Source organism: Phyllobates terribilis, unplaced genomic scaffold (assembly GCF_046119375.1).
Source record: "Phyllobates terribilis strain yellow unplaced genomic scaffold, ASM4611937v1 Scaffold_3__8_contigs__length_932513732, whole genome shotgun sequence".
In the NCBI taxonomy this organism is placed as follows: domain Eukaryota; kingdom Metazoa; phylum Chordata; class Amphibia; order Anura; family Dendrobatidae; genus Phyllobates; species Phyllobates terribilis.
The window spans coordinates 661,051,964-661,077,279 of record NW_027362763.1 but is presented as its reverse complement, the minus strand read 5'-3'; the positions used below and the strand labels follow the sequence as shown (position 1 = coordinate 661,077,279).

Here is a 25,316-nt window from a genome sequence, read left to right as displayed (position 1 = left end):
TGGAGCTCCGCACCACCGGCCGATCTGTCACATGGTATTAAAGGCAGACGGCATGGCGGGGGGCCGGAGGGTATACACTGAGGGGGGGGCGGAGGTTATACACTGGTGGGTGGGGCCGGAGGTTATACACTGGGGGGCGGGGGCCGGAGGTTATACACTGGTGGGCGGGGGCCGGAGGTTATACACTGGTGTGCGGGGGCCGGAGGTTATACACTGGGGGGCGGGGGCCGGAGGTTATACACTGGTGGGCGGGGGCCGGAGGTTATACACTGGGGGGCGGGGGCCGGAGGTTATACACTGGTGGGCGGGGGCCGGAGGTTATACACTGGGGGGCGGGGGCCGGAGGTTATACACTGGGGGGCGGGGGCCGGAGGTTATACACTGGGGGATACCGGAGATTATACACTGGGGGCGGAGGTTATTCACTGGTGGGTGGGGGCGGAGGTTATACACTGGGGGGAGCGGAGGTTATACACTGGGTGGGGGGGCCGGAGGTTATACATTGGTGGGTTACGAGAGGTTATACACTGGGGGGCCGGAGGTTATACACTGGTGGGTGGGGGCGGAGGTTATACACTGGTGGGTGGGGGCCGGAGGTTATACACTGGTGGGCGGGGGCCAGAGGTTATACACTGGTGGGCGGGGGCCGGAGGTTATACACTGGTGGGTGGGGCCGGAGGTTATACACTGGTGGGCGGGGGCCGGAGGTTATACACTGGTGGGTGGGGCCGGAGGTTATACACTGGTGGGCGGGGGTCGGAGGTTATACACTGGTGGCGGGCGGAGGTTATACACTGGGGGGAGCGGAGGTTATACATTGGGGGGTTACGAGAGGTTATACACTGGGGGGCCGGAGGTTATACACTGGGGGGTTACCAGAGGTTATACACTGGTGGGCGGGGGCCGGAGGTTATACACTGGTGGGCGGGGGCCGGAGGTTATACACTGGTGGGCGGGGGCCAGAGGTTATACACTGGTGGGCGGGGGCCGGAGGTTATACACTGGTGGGCGGGGGCCGGAGGTTATACACTGGTGGGCGGGGGCCGGAGGTTATACACTGGTGGGTGGGGCCGGAGGTTATACACTGGTGGGCGGGGGCCGGAGGTTATACACTGGTGGGTGGGGCCGGAGGTTATACACTGGGGGTAGCGGAGGTTATACACTGGGTGGGGGGGCCGGAGGTTATACATTGGGGGGTTACGAGAGGTTATACACTGGGGGGCCGGAGGTTATACACTGGGGGGTTACCAGAGGTTATACACTGGTGGGTGGGGCCGGGGGTTGTACACTGGTGGCGGGCGGAGGTTATACACTGGTGGGTGGGGCCGGAGGTTATACACTGGGGGCTGGGGGCGGAGGTTATACACTGGTGGGTGGGGCCGGAGGTTATACACTGGGAGGGTACTGGAGGTTATACACTGGGGGGTTACCAGAGGTTATACACTGGTGGGTGGGGCCGGAGGTTATACACTGGTGGGTGGGGCCGGAGGTTATACACTGGTGGGTGGGGCCGGAGGTTATACACTGGTGGGTGGGGCCGGAGGTTATACACTGGTGGGTGGGGCTGGAGGTTATACACTGGTGGCGGGCGGAGGTTATACACTGGTGGGTGGGGCCGGGGGTTGTACACTGGGGGTGGGGGGGCGGAGGTTATATCCTGGGGGGGGGGGGGGCGCCGCAGGTTATACACTGGGGGGGCAGAGGTTCTACACTGGTGGGTGTGGGGACGGAGGTTATACACTTGAGGGGCCAGAGGTTATACACTGGGGGGGCCAGAGGTTATACACTAGGGTGGGGGGGGCCCAGAAGTTATACAATGGGGGGGGGGGCGGAGGTTATACACTAGGGGGGGGGCCTGGAGGTTATACACTATGGGGGGGCCTGGAGGTTATACACTATGGGGGGGCCTGGAGGTTATACACTAGGGGGGGGCGGAGGTTATACACTGGGGGGGCCGGAGGTTATACACTAGGGTGGGGGGGTCCTGGAGGTTATACACTAGGGGGGGGCCCGGAGGTTATACACTGGGGGGGGCCTGGAGGTTATACACTAGGGGGGGGTGGGGCTGGAGGTTATACACTGGGGGGGGGGCCTGGGGGTTATACACTAGGGGGGGGTGGGGCTGGAGGTTATACACTGGGGGGGGGGGGGTCTGGAGGTTATACACTAGGGGGGGGGTCCTGGGGGTTATACACTAGGGGGGGGGGGCCTGGAGGTTATACACTGGGGGGGGGGGGCCTGGAGGTTATACACTAGGGGGGGGCCCGGAGGTTATACACTAGGGGGGGGGCCTGGAGGTTATACACTAGGGGGGGGGCCTGGAGGTTATACACTAGGGGGGGGCCCGGAGGTTGTACACTAGGGGGGGGCCCGGAGGTTGTACACTAGGGGGGGGGGGGCCTGGAGGTTATACACTAGGGGGGGGGCCTGGAGGTTATACACTAGGGGGGGGGGCCTGGAGGTTATACACTAGGGGGGGGGGCCCGGAGGTTATACACTAGGGGGGGGCCCGGAGGTTATACACTAGGGGGGGGGGCCTGGAGGTTATACACTAGGGGGGGGGCCCGGAGGTTATACACTAGGGGGGGGCCCGGAGGTTATACACTAGGGGGGGGCCTGGAGGTTATACACTAGGGGGGGGCCTGGAGGTTATACACTAGCGGGGGGGGGGCCCCGGAGGTTATACACTAGGGGGGGGCCCGGAGGTTATACACTAGGGGGGGGCCTCGGAGGTTATACACTAGGGGGGGGCCCTGGAGGTTATACACTAGGGGGGGCCTCGGAGGTTATACACTAGGGGGGGGCCCTGGAGGTTATACACTAGGGGGGGCCTGGAGGTTATGCACTAGGGGGGGGCCCGGAGGTTATACACTAGGGGGGGGGGCCCGGAGGTTATACACTAGGGGGGGGCCTGGAGGTTATACACTAGGGGGGGGCCCGGAGGTTATACACTAGGGGGGGGGCCCGGAGGTTATACACTAGGGGGGGGGCCCGGAGGTTATACACTAGGGGGGGGGCCCGGAGGTTATACACTAGGGGGGGGGCCCGGAGGTTATACACTAGGGGGGGGGCCCGGAGGTTATACACTGGGGGGGGGGGGGCCTGGAGGTTATGCACTAGGGGGGGGGCCGGAGGTTATACACTAGGGGGAGGGGCCTGGAGGTTATACACTGGGGGGGGGGGCCTGGAGGTTATACACTAGGGGGGGGCCCGGAGGTTATACACTAGGGGGGGGGGCCTGGAGGTTATACACTAGGGGGGGGACCTGGAGGTTATACACTAGGGGGGGGGCCTGGAGGTTATACACTAGGGGGGGGGGGCCCGCAGGTTATACACTAGGGGGGGGCCTGGAGGTTATACACTAGGGGGGGGCCCGGAGGTTATACACTAGGGGGAGGGGCCTGGAGGTTATACACTAGGGGGGGGGGGGGGCCTGGAGGTTATACACTAGGGGGAGGGCCTGGAGGTTATACACTAGGGGGGGCCCGGAGGTTATACACTAGGGGGGGGCCCGGAGGTTATACACTGGGGGGGGGGGCCCGGAGGTTATACACTAGGGGGGGGGCCTGGAGGTTATACACTAGGGGGGGGGGGGGGCCTGGAGGTTATACACTAGGGGGGGGGGGGGGGGGCCTGGAGGTTATACACTAGGGGGGGGGGCCCGGAGGTTATACACTAGGGGGGGGGGGGGGCCTGGAGGTTATACACTAGGGGGGGGGGGGGCCTGGAGGTTATACACTAGGAGGGGGGGGGGGCCTGGAGGTTATACACTAGGGGGGGGGCCTGGAGGTTATACACTAGGGGGGGGCCTGGAGGTTATACACTAGGGGGGGGGGCCCGGAGGTTATACACTAGGGGGGGGGCCCGGAGGTTATACACTAGGGGGGGCCCGGAGGTTATACACTAGGGGGGGGCCTGGAGGTTATACACTAGGGGGGGGGCCCGGAGGTTATACACTAGGGGGGGGCCTGGAGGTTATACACTAGGGGGGGGCCTGGAGGTTATACACTAGGGGGGGGGGCCCGGAGGTTATACACTAGGGGGGGGGCCTGGAGGTTATACACTAGGGGGGGGGGGGGGCCTGGAGGTTATACACTAGGGGGGTGCCTGGAGGTTATACACTAGGGGGGGCCCGGAGGTTATACACTAGGGGGGGGCCCGGAGGTTATACATTAGGGGGGGGCCTGGAGGTTATACATTAGGGGGGGGGCCTGGAGGTTATACCTTATAGATGATGGGGCTAAATGAGAAACCAAAGATGAGTGATTCAGCGGCGGGGCAGTAATTTTCTCCGGACCTCGTCCTTATACCATAAATGTCTCAGACGTTGGTTAAAGCTGACCGCGGAGCCCTCGGGCCACACACGGGACACTTGTGATGGAAGGATTGTGATATTTTATCAGCATAGACGTGTGCTGACATCCTCTCTACATTTTACATTCTTGTCTGGTACCTGCACTGATTATAGGGTAAAGTAACATGTTTCCCGTCAGTATCACTCTCGCTCTTATTGGAGCCGCTTGTGATACATGTTGGTCTCTCGGCAGCAGTGATAGGATGAGCAGATAGCGCCGGCCCTGCGGCAGCGGAGTGGTGTGTGGCCGGTAATCTGGTGCCATTCGTCACCTAATGATCTTCTTTTGTATTATTTTGTCTTGGCAGAAAGTTTTTCATGAAAAGAAGCGGTCAGACGGCACGGAGAGCTCGCTAGAAAGGTCCTTGGAAAGACCCGCCACGTCCTCCGCTCGTCCAGAAGACGTGAAGAAGCTCCGAGATCTTCTGCAGCAAAGAGACAGCGAGATCAGTATCCTTACCAGCCCAGAAAGCGGCACGAGCGCTGTGCAGCCAAGATCTCCGCGGGCGTGGAGACCCTGCGCCTGCTGCGTCTGATGCAGGGATCCAGAGCAGAACAATAAAGTGCAGGGAGAGCGCCCGATGTGTGAGCGAGTGTGAACGAGGGCAGAAAAGTAGTCTCATCATAGAGAGGGTCGGGCCCGTCTTGGAGAGAGGGTCGGGCCTGTCCTGGAGCGAGGGTCGGGCCCGTCTTGGAGAGAGGGTCGGGCCCGTCTTGGACCGAGGGTCGGGCCCGTCTTAGAGCGAGGGTCGGGCCCGTCTTGGAGAGAGGGTCGGGCCCGTCCTGGAGCGAGGGTCGGGCCCGTCTTGGAGCGAGGGTCGGGCCCGTCTTGGAGCGAGGGTCGGGCCCGTCTTGGAGCGAGGGTCGGGCCCGTCTTGGAGCGAGGGTCGGGCCCGTCTTGGAGCGAGGGTCGGGCCCGTCTTGGAGCGAGGGTCGGGCCCGTCTTGGAGCGAGGGTCGGGCCCGTCTTGGAGCGAGGGTCGGGCCCGTCTTGGAGAGAGGGTCGGGCCCGTCTTGGAGCGAGGGTCGGGCCCGTCCTGGAGCGAGGGTCGGGCCCGTCCTGGAGCGAGGGTCGGGCCCGTCCTGGAGCGAGGGTCGGGCCCGTCTTGGAGCGAGGGTCGGGCCCGTCTTGGAGCGAGGGTCGGGCCCGTCTTGGAGCGAGGGTCGGGCCCGTCTTGGAGCGAGGGTCGGGCCCGTCTTGGAGCGAGGGTCGGGCCCGTCTTGGAGCGAGGGTCGGGCCCGTCTTGGAGCGAGGGTCGGGCCCGTCTTAGAGCGAGGGTCGGGCCCGTCTTGGAGAGAGGGTCGGGCCCGTCCTGGAGCGAGGGTCGGGCCCGTCTTGGAGCGAGGGTCGGGCCCGTCTTGGAGCGAGGGTCGGGCCCGTCTTGGAGCGAGGGTCGGGCCCGTCTTGGAGCGAGGGTCGGGCCCGTCTTGGAGCGAGGGTCGGGCCCGTCTTGGAGAGAGGGTCGGGCCCGTCCTGGAGCGAGGGTCGGGCCCGTCCTGGAGCGAGGGTCGGGCCCGTCCTGGAGCGAGGGTCGGGCCCGTCTTGGAGCGAGGGTCGGGCCCGTCTTGGAGCGAGGGTCGGGCCCGTCTTGGAGAGACGGTCGGGCCCGTCTTGGAGAGACGGTCGGGCCCGTCCTGGAGAGAGGGTAATGTTACATAAGACCAGCTGTGCTCTCCCTCCGGACCGGGTCAGTTCTGAATTTCCTTTTTTTCGAAAATCCCCAGAGCGACATTTTTGTAGGACGAGTTGTAATCTTGAACGACACCATTCCCATATAATCTACAGGGAGAAGTCCCCATTGGGGCTCACATTCTACATTCCCTATCAGTCTATGTCTTTGGAGTGTGGGAGGAAACCGGAGAACCCGGAGATAACCCACGCAAACACAGAGAGGACATACAAACTCCTTATGTTTTTTTCTCCATTTTGCTATTTACATTCAGAGAATAAAGAGGGTGAGCTAAATTTTTATATTTTGGGTTTATCTATACAGTGGTGTGAAAAAAGTGTTTGCCCCCTTCCTGATTTCTTATTCTTTTGCATGTTTGTCACACTTAAATATTTCAGATCACAATACAAATGTAAATATTAGACCAAGATAACACAAACACAAAATGCAGTTTTTAAATTGAGGTCTTTATTATTAAGGGAAAAAGAAATCCAAACCTACAGGGCCCTGTTTGAGAAAGTGATTGGCCCCTGTGAAGACATGGGGTCTTTCGTGGGCATAATACTACTGAGATAACACAGGGTGATGGTAAAACAGCGTGGCAATACTTTATTGAACCACCAAATGGACAATAAACACATAGAACAGTCCCAGCTAATACCCAAGATGGTGCAACATTACACAGTCTCAACTTCCTTATCCTCCCGCCTTGGATAGAACAGCTGTGACGTTGGGACTTCCAGGGCCGACTACCTCAACCAGTGATTCCCCGCTTCTGGCGGACCCCCACAGAGAGGAGGTAGCGGCAAGCTTAGGAAGCCGACAGTCCATCGAGTTACAACGCCAGGAGATCCGAGGGTCCCACTTTGGCCTCTCCGAGAGTTTCCATGGGGCCAGATGACCGGTTGGTCCCAATCTGGCTTCTCCGAATGTCCCCATGGGTTCCAGGCGACAGAAGGGTCTCACCTGGCAACCCCAAACAACATATCAATGGGGCCAGGTGATTCCATCGTCCCATCCTGGTCTCTCCAAATGTATCCATGGTCTCTCTGATGGTCAATGGAGCAGATCCATATCTTTCCTGTCAGGGCCATATACCCTTAGGCTAGAATCATGTAGAATCCAAATCTGTGTCTCTTTGGATAAAGCCATGCTATCAAGCTAATGGTCTGAAGAGAGTGTGATCTTTGATTCTCCTTGTAAAGTCTCTTTCAATTCTGTTTCAATTCTCTTTGCAGCAGGATGGAAAAACCCTTTTTTATATTTACATATGTGGCTAAGTCATCAGTCACAGGTCAGAGGTAAAAGTGCAGGGCTCTCTTAGGTCTCATTGTTGAGCTAATCAATTTACATAGTTGGTATAGCAGGGGGAACTCTTTAAATCAACATCTAGCTGGCTTTAGTATAATATGCAATTAGCATAGTAAGAAGCATCATTGTTTCAGAGCGAAGAAAAGACAACATTCAGGGTTATACAAATACTGGTCTGTCCTTCTTGACCAACCAAAGAGACACACACAAGTTCTAAAGTCAACACAAACACAAATAGTGCATTTCTCTTGGCATAACAAATCTAGACGTTTGGCTGATTAAGATTAGAAGCTGTTTCGTCACATCCCCTAAACCTAATAACTTGGCTGGGGCCTTAGCAGCAACAACTGCAATCAAGCATTTGCGATAACTGGCAATGAGTCTTTACAGCGCTGTGAAGGAATTTTGGCCACTCATTTATGCAGAATTGTTTTAATTCAGCCACATTGGAGGGTTTCCGTGCATGAACTGCCTTTTTAAGGTCATGCCATAGCATTTCAATCAGATTAAGGTCAGAACGTTGACTAGGCCACTCCAAAGTCTTAATTTTGTTTTTTCTTAGCCATTCAGAGGTGGATTTGCTGGTGTGTTTTGGATCATTGTCCTGCTGCATAACCCAAGTGCTCTTCAGCTTGAGGTCATCAACATATGGCCGGACATTCTCTTTCAGGATTTTTTTGGTAGACAGCAGAATACATGGTTCCACTTACCACATCAAGTCTTCCAGGTCTTGTAGCCGCAAAACAACCCCAGACCACCACACTACCACCACCATATTTTACTGTTGGTATGATGTTTCTTTTCTGAAATGGTGTGTTACTTCGACGCCAGATGTAATGGGACTTACAACTTTCAAAAAGTTTAACTTTTGTCTCGCCAGTCCACAGAGTATTCTCCCAAAAGGCTTGGCGATCATCAAGATGTTTTCTGGCAAAACTGAGACGAGCCTTTATGTTCTTTTTGCTCAGCAGTGGTTCTTGTCTTGAAACTCTGCCATGCTGCCATTTTTTCCCAGGCTCTTTCTTATGGTGGAGTCATGGACACTGACCTTAACAGAGGCTAATGAGGCCTGCAGTTCTTTGGATGTTGTTGTGGAGTCTTTTGTGACCTCTTGGATGAGTCATCGCTGCGCTCTTGGGGTAATTTTGGTCGGCCGGCCTCTCCTGGGAAGGTTCACCACTGTTCCGTGTTTTCGCCTTTTGTGGATAATGGCTCTCACTGTGGTTCGCTGGAGTCCCAAAGCTTTAGAAATGGCTTTATAATCTTTTCCAGACTGATAGATCTCAATTACTTTGTTTCTCATTTGTTCCTGAATTTCTTTGGATCACAGCATGATGTCTAGCTTTTGAGGATCTTTTGGTCTACTTCACTTTGTCAGGCAGTTCCTATTTAAGTGATTTCTTGATTGATAACAGGTGTGGCAGTAATCAGGCCTGTGTGTGGCTAGGGAAATTGTACTCAGCTTCCCAAAGATGTGATAAACCACAGTTAATTTATGTTTTCATGGGGGGAATCACTTTCTCACACTGGACCCTGTAGGTTTGGATTCCTTTTTCTCTTAATAATAAAGACCTTAATTTAAAAACTGCACTTTGTGTTACTTGTGTTATCTTTGTCTAATATTTACATTTGTTTTGTGATCAGAAACATCTGGTCTGAAATCAGTAAGGGGGCAAACACTTTTTCACACTACTGTACATCGTCGCCTTCTCCTCTGCAGCCTCCCCCCTCTGCAGCCTCTCCTCGCTGCAGCCTGCCTCTCTGCAGCCTCCCGCCTTGCAGCCTGCCCCTCTGCAGCCTCCCCCTCTGCAGCCTGCCTCTCTGCAGCCTCCCGCCTTGCAGCCTGCCCCTCTGCAGCCTCTCCCTCTGCAGCCTGCCTCTCTGCAGCCTCCCGCCTTGCAGCCTGCCCCTCTGCAGCCTCCCCCTCTGCAGCCTGCCCCTCTGCAGCCTCCCGCCTTGCAGCCTCCCCCTCTGCAGCCTGCCTCTCTGCAGCCTGCCTCTCTGCAGCCTCCCGTCTTGCAGCCTGCCCCTCTGCAGCCTCCCCCTCTGCAGCCTCCCCCCCTGCAGCCTGCCCCTCTGCAGCCTCCCGCCTTGCAGCCTGCCCCTCTGCAGCCTCCCCCCTGCAGCCTGCCCCGCTGCAGCCTGCTTTTCTGCAGCCTCCCCTCCTGCCGCCTCTTCCCTCTGCCGCCTCTCCCCCCGCAGCCTCCTCCCCCCCGCAGCTTCTCCCCCCCGCAGCCTCCTCCCCCTGCAGCCTCTTCCCCCCCGCAGCCTCCTTCTCTGTAGCCTCCCCCCTGTGCAGACCCCCTCAGCCCTTCCTCTGCAATTCCCCGACTTTGCAGTGTATCAGTACTAAACCTGCTGTACGATATATGAATAAAGGAAAGCATAGTGGATGGGGAGAAAACTGATAATTACATATGAACCTGTATTGTGAATGCGAAAAATTAAATGTGAGAATCAAATACTCAGGATAATGGAAACTGAATAATGATGTATAATGGCAGAGAGTTATCGTTCACCTGGTGAGGAGGATTCCCTAAGCCTTAAGGGCGAGCAGCAGCGACCAGAGGCGGAAATGCAGCAGAGCTGGGCTAGCCGGAGGAGACGTGCAACCCCGCGGAGCAGTAGAGCTGGATATACAGGACAGCAGATGGCTGGAGCTGGAAGTGCACCATGCAGCAGAGCCCAGTGTGCGGACAGCCCCTAATATTAGCAGAGATGAGTTGGCTGGCAGTTACTTTGATGCAGGCAGCGCATAGGAGCTTAAATCAGCAGAGACAAGTAGGCAAACAAGCGGAGCTGGATAAGTGGGTAACACTCCGGGACAGCAGAAGATACTTGTAGAAATTGCTTTCAGTTTTTTCACTATATTCAAATTCTTCGCACCCACCAGAACCAATTTCATTAACTCAATGTCCCTTTTATCATCTGCAAAAAAAAAACCTGTATAAGAGAAAACATTGTAAAGCAAGAAGTCTTACGTTCATGGCCTTAAGTGTTGGCACCCTCGATATTGTTCCAGAAAATGAAGTACAGCTGCATCTCACTAAATTAGAATATCATCAAAAAGTTAATTAATTTCAGTTCTTCAATACAAAAAGTGACACTCCTATATTATATAGAATCATTACACACAGAGGGATCTATTATATAGAGTCATTACACACAGAGGGATCTATTATATAGAGTCATTACACACAGAGGGATCTATTATATAGAGTCATTACACGCAGAGGGATCTATTATATAGAGCCATTACACACAGAGGGATCTATTATATAGTCATTACACACAGAGGGATCTATTATATAGTCATTACACACAGAGCGATCTATTATATAGAGTCATTACACACAGAGGGATCTATTATATAGAGCCATTACACACAGAGGGATCTATTATATAGAGCCATTACACACAGAGGGATCTATTATATAGAGTCATTACACACAGAGGGATCTATTATATAGAGTCATTACACACAGAGGGATCTATTATATAGAGCCATTACACACAGAGGGATCTATTATATAGAGTCATTACACACAGAGGGATCTATTATATAGTCATTACACACAGAGCGATCTATTATATAGAGTCATTACACACAGAGGGATCTATTATATAGAGCCATTACACACAGAGGGATCTATTATATAGAGCCATTACACACAGAGGGATCTATTATATAGTCATTACACACAGAGGGATCTATTATATAGAGTCATTACACACAGAGGGATCTATTATATAGAATCATTACACACAGGGATCTATTATATAGAGTCATTACACACAGAGGGATCTATTATATAGAGTCATTACACACAGAGGGATCTATTATATAGAGTCATTACACACAGAGGGATCTATTATATAGAGTCATTACACACAGAGGGATCTATTATATAGAGTCATTACACACAGAGTGATCTATTATATAGAGTCATTACACAGAGGGATCTATTATATAGAGTCATTACACACAGAGGTATCTATTATATAGAGTCATTACACACAGAGGGATCTATTATATAGAGTCATTACACACAGAGGGATCTATTATATAGAGTCATTACACACAGAGGGATCTATTATATAGAGTCATTACACACAGAGGGATCTATTATATAGAGCCATTACACACAGAGGGATCTATTATATAGAGTCATTACACACAGAGGGATCTATTATATAGTCATTACACACAGAGCGATCTATTATATAGAGTCATTACACACAGAGCGATCTATTATATAGAGCCATTACACACAGAGGGATCTATTATATAGAGTCATTACACACAGAGGGATCTATTATATAGAGTCATTACACACAGAGGGATCTATTATATAGAGTCATTACACACAGAGGGATCTATTATATAGAATCATTACACACGGAGGGATCTATTATATAGAGTCATTACACACAGAGTGATCTATTATATAGAGTCATTACACACAGAGGGATCTATTATATAGAGTCATTACACACAGAGTGATCTATTATATAGAGTCATTACACACAGAGGAATCTATTATATAGAGTCATTACACACAGAGGGATCTATTATATAGAGTCATTACACACAGAGGGATCTATTATATAGAGTCATTACACACAGAGGTATCTATTATATAGAGTCATTACACACAGAGGGATCTATTATATAGAGTCATTACACACAGAGGGATCTATTATATAGAGTCATTACACACAGAGGGATCTATTATATAGAATCATTACACACAGAGAGATCTATTATATAGAGTCATTACACACAGGGATCTATTATATAGAGTCATTACACACAGAGGGATCTATTATATAGAGTCATTACACACAGAGGGATCTATTATATAGAGTCATTACACACAGAGGGATCTATTATATAGAGTCATTACACACAGAGTGATCTATTATATAGAGTCATTACACACAGAGGAATCTATTATATAGAGTCATTACACGCAGAGGGATCTATTATACAGAGTCATTACACGCAGAGGGATCTATTATATAGAGTCATTACACACCGAGAGATCTATTATATAGAGTCATTACACACAGAGGGATCTATTATATAGAGTCACTACACACAGAGGGATCTATTATACAGAGTCATTACACACAGAGGGATCTATTATATAGAGTCACTACACGCAGAGGAATCTATTATATAGAGTCATTACACGCAGAGGGATCTATTATATAGAGTCATTACACGCAGAAGGATCTATTATATAGAATCATTACACGCAGAGGGATCTATTATATAGAGTCATTACACGCAGAGGGATCTATTATATAGAGTCATTACACGCAGAGTGATCTATTATATAGAGTCATTACACGCAGAGGGATCTATTATATAGAGTCATTACACGCAGAGGGATCTATTATATAGAGTCATTACACGTAGAGGGATCTATTATATAGAGTCATTACACGCAGAGCGATCTATTATATAGAGTCATTACACGCAGAGGGATCTATTATATAGAGTCATTACACATAAAAGGATCTATTATATAGAGTCATTACACGCAGAGGGATCTATTATATAGAGTCATTACACACAGAGTGATCTATTATATAGAGTCATTACACGCAGAGCGATCTATTATATAGAGTCATTACACGCAGAGGGATCTATTATATAGAGTCATTACACGCAGAGTGATCTATTATATAGAGTCATTACACGCAGAGGGATCTATTATATAGAGTCATTACACGCAGAGGGATCTATTATATAGGGTCATTACACACAGGGGGATCTATTATATAGAGTCATTACACGCAGAGTGATCTATTATATAGAGTCATTACACGCAGAGGGATCTATTATATAGAGTCATTACACACAGAGGTATCTATTATATAGAGTCATTACACACAGAGGGATCTATTATATAGAGTCATTACACACAGAGTGATCTATTATATAGAGTCATTACACACAGAGGGATCTATTATATAGAGTCATTACACGCAGAGTGATCTATTATATAGAGTCATTACACACAGAGGAATCTATTATATAGAGTCATTACACACAGAGTGATCTATTATATAGAGTCATTACACGCAGAGGTATCTATTATATAGAGTCATTACACACAGAGTGATCTATTATATAGAGTCATTACACGCAGAGGGGTCTATTATATAGAGTCATTACACACAGAGTGATCTATTATATAGAGTCATTACACACAGAGGTATCTATTATATAGAGTCATTACACACAGAGTGATCTATTATATAGAGTCATTACACACAGGGATCTATTATATAGAGTCATTACACACAGAGTGATCTATTATATAGAGTCATTACACACAGAGGGATCTATTATATAGAGTCATTACACACAGAGGGATCTATTATATAGAGTCATTACACACAGAGTGATCTATTATATAGAGTCATTACACACAGAGGAATCTATTATATAGAGTCATTACACACAGAGGGATCTATTATACAGAGTCATTACACGCAGAGGGATCTATTATATAGAGTCATTACACACAGAGGGATCTATTATATAGAATCATTACACGCAGAGGGATCTATTATATAGAGTCATTACACGTAGAGGGATCTATTATATAGAGTCATTACACAGGGATCTATTATATAGCGTCATTACACACAGAGGGATCTATTGTATAGAGTCATTACACACAGAGGGATCTATTATATAGAGTCATTACACACAGAGGGATCTATTATATAGAGACATTACACACAGAGGGATCTATTATATAGACTCATTACACGCAGAGGGATCTATTATATAGACTCATTACACGCAGAGAGATCTATTATATAGAGTCATTACACACAGAGGGATCTATTATATAGAGTCATTACACACAGAGGGATCTATTATATAGAGTCATTACACACAGAGGGATCTATTATATAGAGTCATTACACACAGAGGGGTCTATTATATAGAGTCATTACACACAGAGGGATCTATTATATAGAGTCATTACACACAGTGGTCTATTATATAGAGTCATTACACACAGAGGGATCTATTATATAGAGTCATTACACACAGTGATCTATTATATAGAGTCATTACACACAGAGGAATCTATTATATAGAGTCATTACACACAGAGGGATCTATTATATAGAGTCATTACACACAGAGGGATCTATTATATAGAGTCATTACACACAGAGGTATCTATTATATAGAGTCATTACACGCAGAGTGATCTATTATATAGAGTCATTACACACAGAGGGATCTATTATATAGAGTCATTACACACAGAGTGATCTATTATATAGAGTCATTACACGCAGAGTGATCTATTATATAGAGTCATTACACGCAGAGGGATCTATTATATAGAGTCATTACACACAAAAGGATCTATTATATAGAGTCATTACACACAGAGGGATCTATTATATAGAGTCATTACACACAGAGGGATCTATTATATAGAGTCATTACACACAGAGGTATCTATTATATAGAGTCATTACACGCAGAGTGATCTATTATATAGAGTCATTACACACAGAGGGATCTATTATATAGAGTCATTACACAGAGTGATCTATTATATAGAGTCATTACACGCAGAGTGATCTATTATATAGAGTAATTACACACAGAGGGATCTATTATACAGAGTCATTACACGCAGAGGGATCTATTATATAGAGTCATTACACACAGAGAGATCTATTATATAGAGTCATTACACACAGAGGGATCTATTATATAGAGTCACTACACACAGAGGGATCTATTATACAGAGTCATTACACACAGAGGGATCTATTATATAGAGTCACTACACACAGAGGAATCTATTATATAGAGTCATTACACGCAGAGGGATCTATTATATAGAGTCATTACACGCAGAAGGATCTATTATATAGAATCATTACACGCAGAGGGATCTATTATATAGAGTCATTACACGCAGAGGGATCTATTATATAGAGTCATTACACGCAGAGTGATCTATTATATAGAGTCATTACACGCAGAGGGATCTATTATATAGAGTCATTACACGCAGAGGGATCTATTATATAGAGTCATTACACGTAGAGGGATCTATTATATAGAGTCATTACACGCAGAGCGATCTATTATATAGAGTCATTACACGCAGAGGGATCTATTATATAGAGTCATTACACACAAAAGGATCTATTATATAGAGTCATTACACGCAGAGGGATCTATTATATAGAGTCATTACACACAGAGGGATCTATTATACAGAGTCATTACACACAGAGGGATCTATTATATAGAGTCATTACACGCAGAGCGATCTATTATATAGAGTCATTACACGCAGAGGGATCTATTATATAGAGTCATTACACGCAGAGTGATCTATTATATAGAGTCATTACACACAGAGGGATCTATTATATAGAGTCATTACACGCAGAGGGATCTATTATATAGGGTCATTACACACAGAGGGATCTATTATATAGAGTCATTACACGCAGAGGAATCTATTATATAGAGTCATTACACACAGAGGGATCTATTATATAGAGTCATTACACACAGAGGGATCTATTATATAGAGTCATTACACACAGAGGTATCTATTATATAGAGTCATTACACGCAGAGTGATCTATTATATAGAGTCATTACACACAGAGGGATCTATTATATAGAGTCATTACACGCAGAGTGATCTATTATATAGAGTCATTACACGCAGAGGGATCTATTATATAGAGTCATTACACACAAAAGGATCTATTATATAGAGTCATTACACACAGAGGGATCTATTATATAGAGTCATTACACACAGAGGGATCTATTATATAGAGTCATTACACACAGAGTGATCTATTATATAGAGTCATTACACACAGAGTGATCTATTATACAGAGTCATTACACGCAGAGGGATCTATTATATAGAGTCATTACACACAGAGGGATCTATTATATAGAGTCATAACACACAGCGGGATCTATTATATAGAGTCATTACACACAGGGATCTATTATATAGAGTCACTACACACAGAGGAATCTATTATATAGAGTCATTACACACAGGGATCTATTAAATAGAGTCATTACACACAGAGTGATCTATTATATAGAATCATTACACACAGAGGGATCTATTATATAGAGTCATTACACACAGAGGGATCTATTATATAGAGTCATTACACGCAGAGTGATCTATTATATAGAGTCATTACACGCAGAGGGATCTATTATATAGAGTCATTACACACAAAAGGATCTATTATATAGAGTCATTACACACAGAGGGATCTATTATATAGAGTCATTACACGCAGAGTGATCTATTATATAGAGTCATTACACGCAGAGCGATCTATTATATAGAGTCATTACACGCAGAGGGATCTATTATATAGAGTCAATACACGCAGAGTGATCTATTATATAGAGTCATTACACGCAGAGGGATCTATTATATAGAGTCATTACACGCAGAGGGATCTATTATATAGAGTCATTACACGCAGAGCGATCTATTATATAGAGTCATTACAAGCAGAGGGATCTATTATATAGAGTCATTACACACAAAAGGATCTATTATATAGAGTCATTACACACAGAGGGATCTATTATATAGAGTCATTACACGCAGAGTGATCTATTATATAGAGTCATTACACGCAGAGCGATCTATTATATAGAGTCATTACACGCAGAGGGATCTATTATATAGAATCATTACACGCAGAGGGATCTATTATATAGAGTCATTACACACAAAAGGATCTATTATATAGAGTCATTACACACAAAGGGATCTATTATATAGAGTCATTACACACAGAGGGATCTATTATATAGAGTCATTACACACAGAGTGATCTATTATATAGTCATTACACACAGAGGGATCTATTATATAGAGTCATTACACACAGAGTGATCTATTATATAGAGTCATTACACGCAGAGTGATCTATTATATAGAGTAATTACACACAGAGGGATCTATTATACAGAGTCATTACACGCAGAGGGATCTATTATATAGAGTCATTACACACAGAGAGATCTATTATATAGAGTCATTACACACAGAGGGATCTATTATATAGAGTCACTACACACAGAGGGATCTATTATACAGAGTCATTACACACAGAGGGATCTATTATATAGAGTCACTACACACAGAGGAATCTATTATATAGAGTCATTACACGCAGAGGGATCTATTATATAGAGTCATTACACGCAGAAGGATCTATTATATAGAATCATTACACGCAGAGGGATCTATTATATAGAGTCATTACACGCAGAGGGATCTATTATATAGAGTCATTACACGCAGAGTGATCTATTATATAGAGTCATTACACGCAGAGGGATCTATTATATAGAGTCATTACACGCAGAGGGATCTATTATATAGAGTCATTACACGTAGAGGGATCTATTATATAGAGTCATTACACGCAGAGCGATCTATTATATAGAGTCATTACACGCAGAGGGATCTATTATATAGAGTCATTACACACAAAAGGATCTATTATATAGAGTCATTACACGCAGAGGGATCTATTATATAGAGTCATTACACACAGAGTGATCTATTATATAGAGTCATTACACGCAGAGCGATCTATTATATAGAGTCATTACACGCAGAGGGATCTATTATATAGAGTCATTACACGCAGAGTGATCTATTATATAGAGTCATTACACACAGAGGGATCTATTATATAGAGTCATTACACGCAGAGGGATCTATTATATAGGGTCATTACACACAGAGGGATCTATTATATAGAGTCATTACACGCAGAGGAATCTATTATATAGAGTCATTACACACAGAGGGATCTATTATATAGAGTCATTACACACAGAGGGATCTATTATATAGAGTCATTACACACAGAGGTATCTATTATATAGAGTCATTACACGCAGAGTGATCTATTATATAGAGTCATTACACACAGAGGGATCTATTATATAGAGTCATTACACGCAGAGTGATCTATTATATAGAGTCATTACACGCAGAGGGATCTATTATATAGAGTCATTACACACAAAAGGATCTATTATATAGAGTCATTACACACAGAGGGATCTATTATATAGAGTCATTACACACAGAGGGATCTATTATATAGAGTCATTACACACAGAGTGATCTATTATATAGAGTCATTACACACAGAGTGATCTATTATACAGAGTCATTACACGCAGAGGGATCTATTATATAGAGTCATTACACACAGAGGGATCTATTATATAGAGTCATAACACACAGCGGGATCTATTATATAGAGTCATTACACACAGGGATCTATTATATAGAGTCACTACACACAGAGGAATCTATTATATAGAGTCATTACACACAGGGATCTATTAAATAGAGTCATTACACACAGAGTGATCTATTATATAGAATCATTACACACAGAGGGATCTATTATATAGAGTCATTACACACAGAGGGATCTATTATATAGAGTCATTACACACAGGGATCTATTAAATAGAGTCATTACACACAGAGTGATCTATTATATAGAATCATTACACACAGAGGGATCTATTATATAGAGTCATTACACACAGAGGGATCTATTATATAGAGTCATTACACGCAGAGTGATCTATTATATAGAGTCATTACACGCAGAGGGATCTATTATATAGAGTCATTACACACAAAAGGATCTATTATATAGAGTCATTACACACAGAGGGATCTATTATATAGAGTCATTACACGCAGAGTGATCTATTATATAGAGTCATTACACGCAGAGCGATCTATTATATAGAGTCATTACACGCAGAGGGATCTATTATATAGAGTCAATACACGCAGAGTGATCTATTATATAGAGTCATTACACGCAGAGGGATCTATTATATAGAGTCATTACACGCAGAGGGATCTATTATATAGAGTCATTACACGCAGAGCGATCTATTATATAGAGTCATTACACGCAGAGCGATCTATTATATAGAGTCATTACACGCAGAGGGATCTATTATATAGAATCATTACACGCAGAGGGATCTATTATATAGAGTCATTACACACAAAAGGATCTATTATATAGAGTCATTACACACAAAGGGATCTATTATATAGAGTCATTACACACAGAGGGATCTATTATATAGAGTCATTACACAGAGGGATCTATTATATAGAGTCATTACACACAGAGGGATCTATTATATAGAGTCATTACACACAGAGGGAGCTATTATATAGAGTCATTACACACAGAGGGATCTATTATATAGAGTCATTACACACAGAGGGATCTATTATATAGAGTCATTACACACAGAAGGATCTATTATATAGAGTCATTACACACAGAGGGATCTATTATATAGAGTCATTACACACAGAGGGAGCTATTATATAGAGTCATTACACACAGAGGGATCTATTATATAGAGTCATTACACACAGAGGGATCTATTATATAGAGTCATTACACACAGAAGGATCTATTATATAGAGTCATTACACACAGAGGGATCTATTATATAGAGTCATTACACACAGAGGGATCTATTATATAGCGTCATTACACACAAAAGGATCTATTATATAGAGGCATTACACACAGGGATCTATTATATAGAGTCATTACACAGAGGGATCTATTATATAGAGTCATTACACAGAGGGATCTATTGTATAGAGTCATTACACACAGAGGGATCTATTATATAGAGTCATTACACACAGAGGGATCTATTATATAGAGACATTACACACAGAGGGATCTATTATATAGACTCATTACACGCAGAGGGATCTATTATATAGACTCATTACACGCAGAGGGATCTTTTATATAGAGTCATTACACACAGAGGGATCTATTATATAGAGTCATTACACACAGAGGGATCTATTATATAGAGTCATTACACACAGAGGGATCTATTATATAGAGTCATTACACACAGAGGGGTCTATTATATAGAGTCATTACACACAGAGGGATCTATTATATAGAGTCATTACACACAGAGGGATCTATTATATAGAGTCATTACACATAGGGATCTATTATAGAGTCATTACACACAGAGTGATCTATTATATAGAGTCATTACACAGAGGGATCTATTATATAGAGTCATTACACACAGAGTGATGTATTATATAGTCACTACACACAGAGGGATCTATTATATAGAGTCATTACACACAGAGGGATCTATTATATAGAGTCATTGCACACAGAGGGATCTATTATATGGAGTCATTACACACAGAGGGATCTATTATATAGAGTCATTACACACAGAGGGATCTATTATATAGAGTCATTACACACAGAGCGATCTATTATATAGAGTCATTACACACAGGGATCTATTATATAGAGTCATTACACACAGAAGGATCTATTATATAGAGTCATTACACACAGGGATCTATTATATAGAGTCATTACACACAAAGGGATCTATTATATAGAGTCATTACACAGAGGGATCTATTATATAGAGACATTACACACAGAGGGATCTATTATATAGACTCATTACACGCAGAGGGATCTATTATATAGACTCATTACACGCAGAGGGATCTTTTATATAGAGTCATTACACACAGAGGGATCTATTATATAGAGTCATTACACACAGAGGGATCTATTATATAGAGTCATTACACACAGAGGGATCTATTATATAGAGTCATTACACACAGAGTGATCTATTATATAGTCACTACACACAGAGGGATCTATTATATAGAGTCATTACACACAGAGGGATCTATTGTATAGAGTCATTGCACACAGAGGGATCTATTATATGGAGTCATTACACACAGAGGGATCTATTATATAGAGTCATTACACACAGAAGGATCTATTATATAGAGTCATTACACACAGGGATCTATTATATAGAGTCATTACACACAAAGGGATCTATTATATAGAGTCATTACACACAGAGGGATCTATTATATAGAGACATTACACACAGAGGGATCTATTATATAGACTCATTACACGCAGAGGGATCTATTATATAGACTCATTACACGCAGAGGGATCTTTTATATAGAGTCATTACACACAGAGGGATCTATTATATAGAGTCATTACACACAGAGGGATCTATTATATAGAGTCATTACACACAGAGGGATCTATTATATAGAGTCATTACACACAGAGGGGTCTATTATATAGAGTCATTACACACAGAGGGATCTATTATATAGAGTCATTACACACAGAGGGATCTATTATATAGAGTCATTACACATAGGGATCTATTATAGAGTCATTACACACAGAGTGATCTATTATATAGAGTCATTACACACAGAGGGATCTATTATATAGAGTCATTACACAGAGGGATCTATTATATAGAGTCATTACACACAGAGTGATCTATTATATAGTCATTACACACAGAGGGATCTATTATATAGAGTCATTACACACAGAGGGATCTATTATATAGAGTCATTGCACACAGAGGGATCTATTATATGGAGTCATTACACACAGAGGGATCTATTATATAGAGTCATTACACACAGAGGGATCTATTATATAGAGTCATTACACACAGTGATCTATTATATAGAGTCATTACACACAGGGATCTATTATATAGAGTCATTACACACAGAAGGATCTATTATATAGAGTCATTACACACAGGGATCTATTATATAGAGTCATTACACACAAAGGGATCTATTATATAGAGTCATTACACACAGAGGGATCTATTATATAGAGTCATTACACACAGAGGGATCTATTATATAGAGTCATTACACAGAGGGATCTATTATATAGAGTCATTACACACAGAGGGATCTATTATATAGAGTCATTACACACAGAGGGATCTATTATATAGAGTCATTACACACAGAGGGGTCTATTATATAGAGTCATTACACACAGAGGGATCTATTATATAGAGTCATTACACACAGAGGGATCTATTATATAGAGTCATTACACACAGTGATCTATTATATAGAGTCATTACACACAGAGGGATCTATTATATAGAGTCATTACACACAGAGTGATCTATTATATAGAGTCATTACACACAGAGGAATCTATTATATAGAGTCATTACACACAGAGGGATCTATTATATAGAGTCATTACACACAGAGGGATCTATTATATAGAGTCATTACACACAGAGGGATCTATTATATAGAGTCATTACACACGGAGTGATCTATTATACAGAGTCACTACACACAGAGTGATCTATTATATAGAATCATTACACACAGAGGGATCTATTATATAGAGTTATTACACACAGAGGGATCTATTATATAGAGTCATTACACGCAGAGTGATCTATTATATAGAGTCATTACACGCAGAGGGATCTATTATATAGAGTCATTACACACAAAAGGATCTATTATATAGAGTCATTACACACAGAGGGATCTATTATATAGAGTCATTACACGCAGAGTGATCTATTATATAGAGTCATTACACGCAGAGCGATCTATTATATAGAGTCATTACACACAGAGGGGTCTATTATATAGAGTCATTACACACAGAGGGATCTATTATATAGAGTCATTACACACAGAGGGATCTATTATATAGAGTCATTACACATAGGGATCTATTATAGAGTCATTACACACAGAGTGATCTATTATATAGAGTCATTACACACAGAGGGATCTATTATATAGAGTCATTACACAGAGGGATCTATTATATAGAGTCATTACACACAGAGTGATCTATTATATAGTCATTACACACAGAGGGATCTATTATATAGAGTCATTACACACAGAGGGATCTATTATATAGAGTCATTGCACACAGAGGGATCTATTATATGGAGTCATTACACACAGAGGGATCTATTATATAGAGTCATTACACACAGAGGGATCTATTATATAGAGTCATTACACACAGAGCGATCTATTATATAGAGTCATTACACACAGGGATCTATTATATAGAGTCATTACACACAGAAGGATCTATTATATAGAGTCATTACACACAGGGATCTATTATATAGAGTCATTACACACAAAGGGATCTATTATATAGAGTCATTACACACAGAGGGATCTATTATATAGAGACATTACACACAGAGGGATCTATTATATAGACTCATTACACGCAGAGGGATCTATTATATAGACTCATTACACGCAGAGGGATCTTTTATATAGAGTCATTACACACAGAGGGATCTATTATATAGAGTCATTACACACAGAGGGATCTATTATATAGAGTCATTACACACAGAGGGATCTATTATATAGAGTCATTACACACAGAGGGGTCTATTATATAGAGTCATTACACACAGAGGGATCTATTATATAGAGTCATTACACACAGAGGGATCTATTATATAGAGTCACTACACATAGGGATCTATTATATAGAGTCATTACACACAGAGTGATCTATTATATAGTCATTACACACAGAGGGATCTATTATATAGAGTCATTACACACAAAGGGATCTATTATATAGAGTCATTGCACACAGAGGGATCTATTATATGGAGTCATTACACACAGAGGGATCTATTATATAGAGTCATTACACACAGAGGGATCTATTATATAGAGTCATTACACACAGAGCGATCTATTATATAGAGTCATTACACACAGGGATCTATTATATAGAGTCATTACACACAGAAGGATCTATTATATAGAGTCATTACACACAGGGATCTATTATATAGAGTCATTACACACAAAGGGATCTATTATATAGAGTCATTACACACAGAGGGATCTATTATATAGAGTCATTACAGACAGAGGGATCTATTATATAGAGTCATTACACAGAGGGATCTATTATATAGAGTCATTACACACAGAGGGATCTATTATATAGAGTCATTACACACAGAGGGATCTATTATATAGAGTCATTACACACAGGGGGGTCTATTATATAGAGTCATTACACACAGAGGGATCTATTATATAGAGTCATTACACACAGAGGGATCTATTATATAGAGTCATTACAGACAGGGATCTATTATATAGAGTCATTACACACAGAGGGATCTATTATATAGAGTCATTACACACAGAGGGATCTATTATATAGAGTCATTACACAGAGGGATCTATTATATAGAGTCATTACACACAGAGGGATCTATTATATAGAGTCATTACACACAGAGGGATCTATTATATAGAGTCATTACACACAGAGGGGTCTATTATATAGAGTCATTACACACAGAGGGATCTATTATATAGAGTCATTACACACAGAGGGATCTATTATATAGAGTCATTACACACAGTGATCTATTATATAGAGTCATTACACACAGAGGGATCTATTATATAGAGTCATTACACACAGAGTGATCTATTATATAGAGTCATTACACACAGAGGAATCTATTATATAGAGTCATTACACACAGAGGGATCTATTATATAGAGTCATTACACACAGAGGGATCTATTATATAGAGTCATTACACACAGAGTGATCTATTATATAGAGTCATTACACACAGAGTGATCTATTATACAGAGTCATTACACGCAGAGGGATCTATTATATAGAGTCATTACACGCAGAGGGATCTATTATATAGAGTCATAACACACAGCGGGATCTATTATATAGAGTCATTACACACAGAGGGATCTATTATATAGAGTCACTACACACAGAGGAATCTATTATATAGAGTCATTACACACAGGGATCTATTATATAGAGTCATTACACACAGAGTGATCTATTATATAGAATCATTACACACAGAGGGATCTATTATATAGAGTTATTACACACAGAGGGATCTATTATATAGAGTCATTACACGCAGAGTGATCTATTATATAGAGTCATTACACGCAGAGGGATCTATTATAT

The 25,316-nt window shown here is 43.6% G+C and overlaps 1 protein-coding gene across 2 annotated transcripts in view; it reads left to right on the top strand.

The window, feature by feature from the left end:
• Positions 1–25,316, top strand: part of KIF6 (kinesin family member 6) — a 642,838-nt gene that overhangs the window by 151,675 nt on the left and 465,847 nt on the right. For both annotated transcript variants that reach the window (XM_073671717.1, XM_073671718.1), the window contains exon 12: positions 4,663–4,804. In XM_073671717.1, coding sequence (XP_073527818.1) covers positions 4,663–4,804 — 142 coding nt within the window. The remainder of the gene's footprint in view (positions 1–4,662; positions 4,805–25,316) is intronic.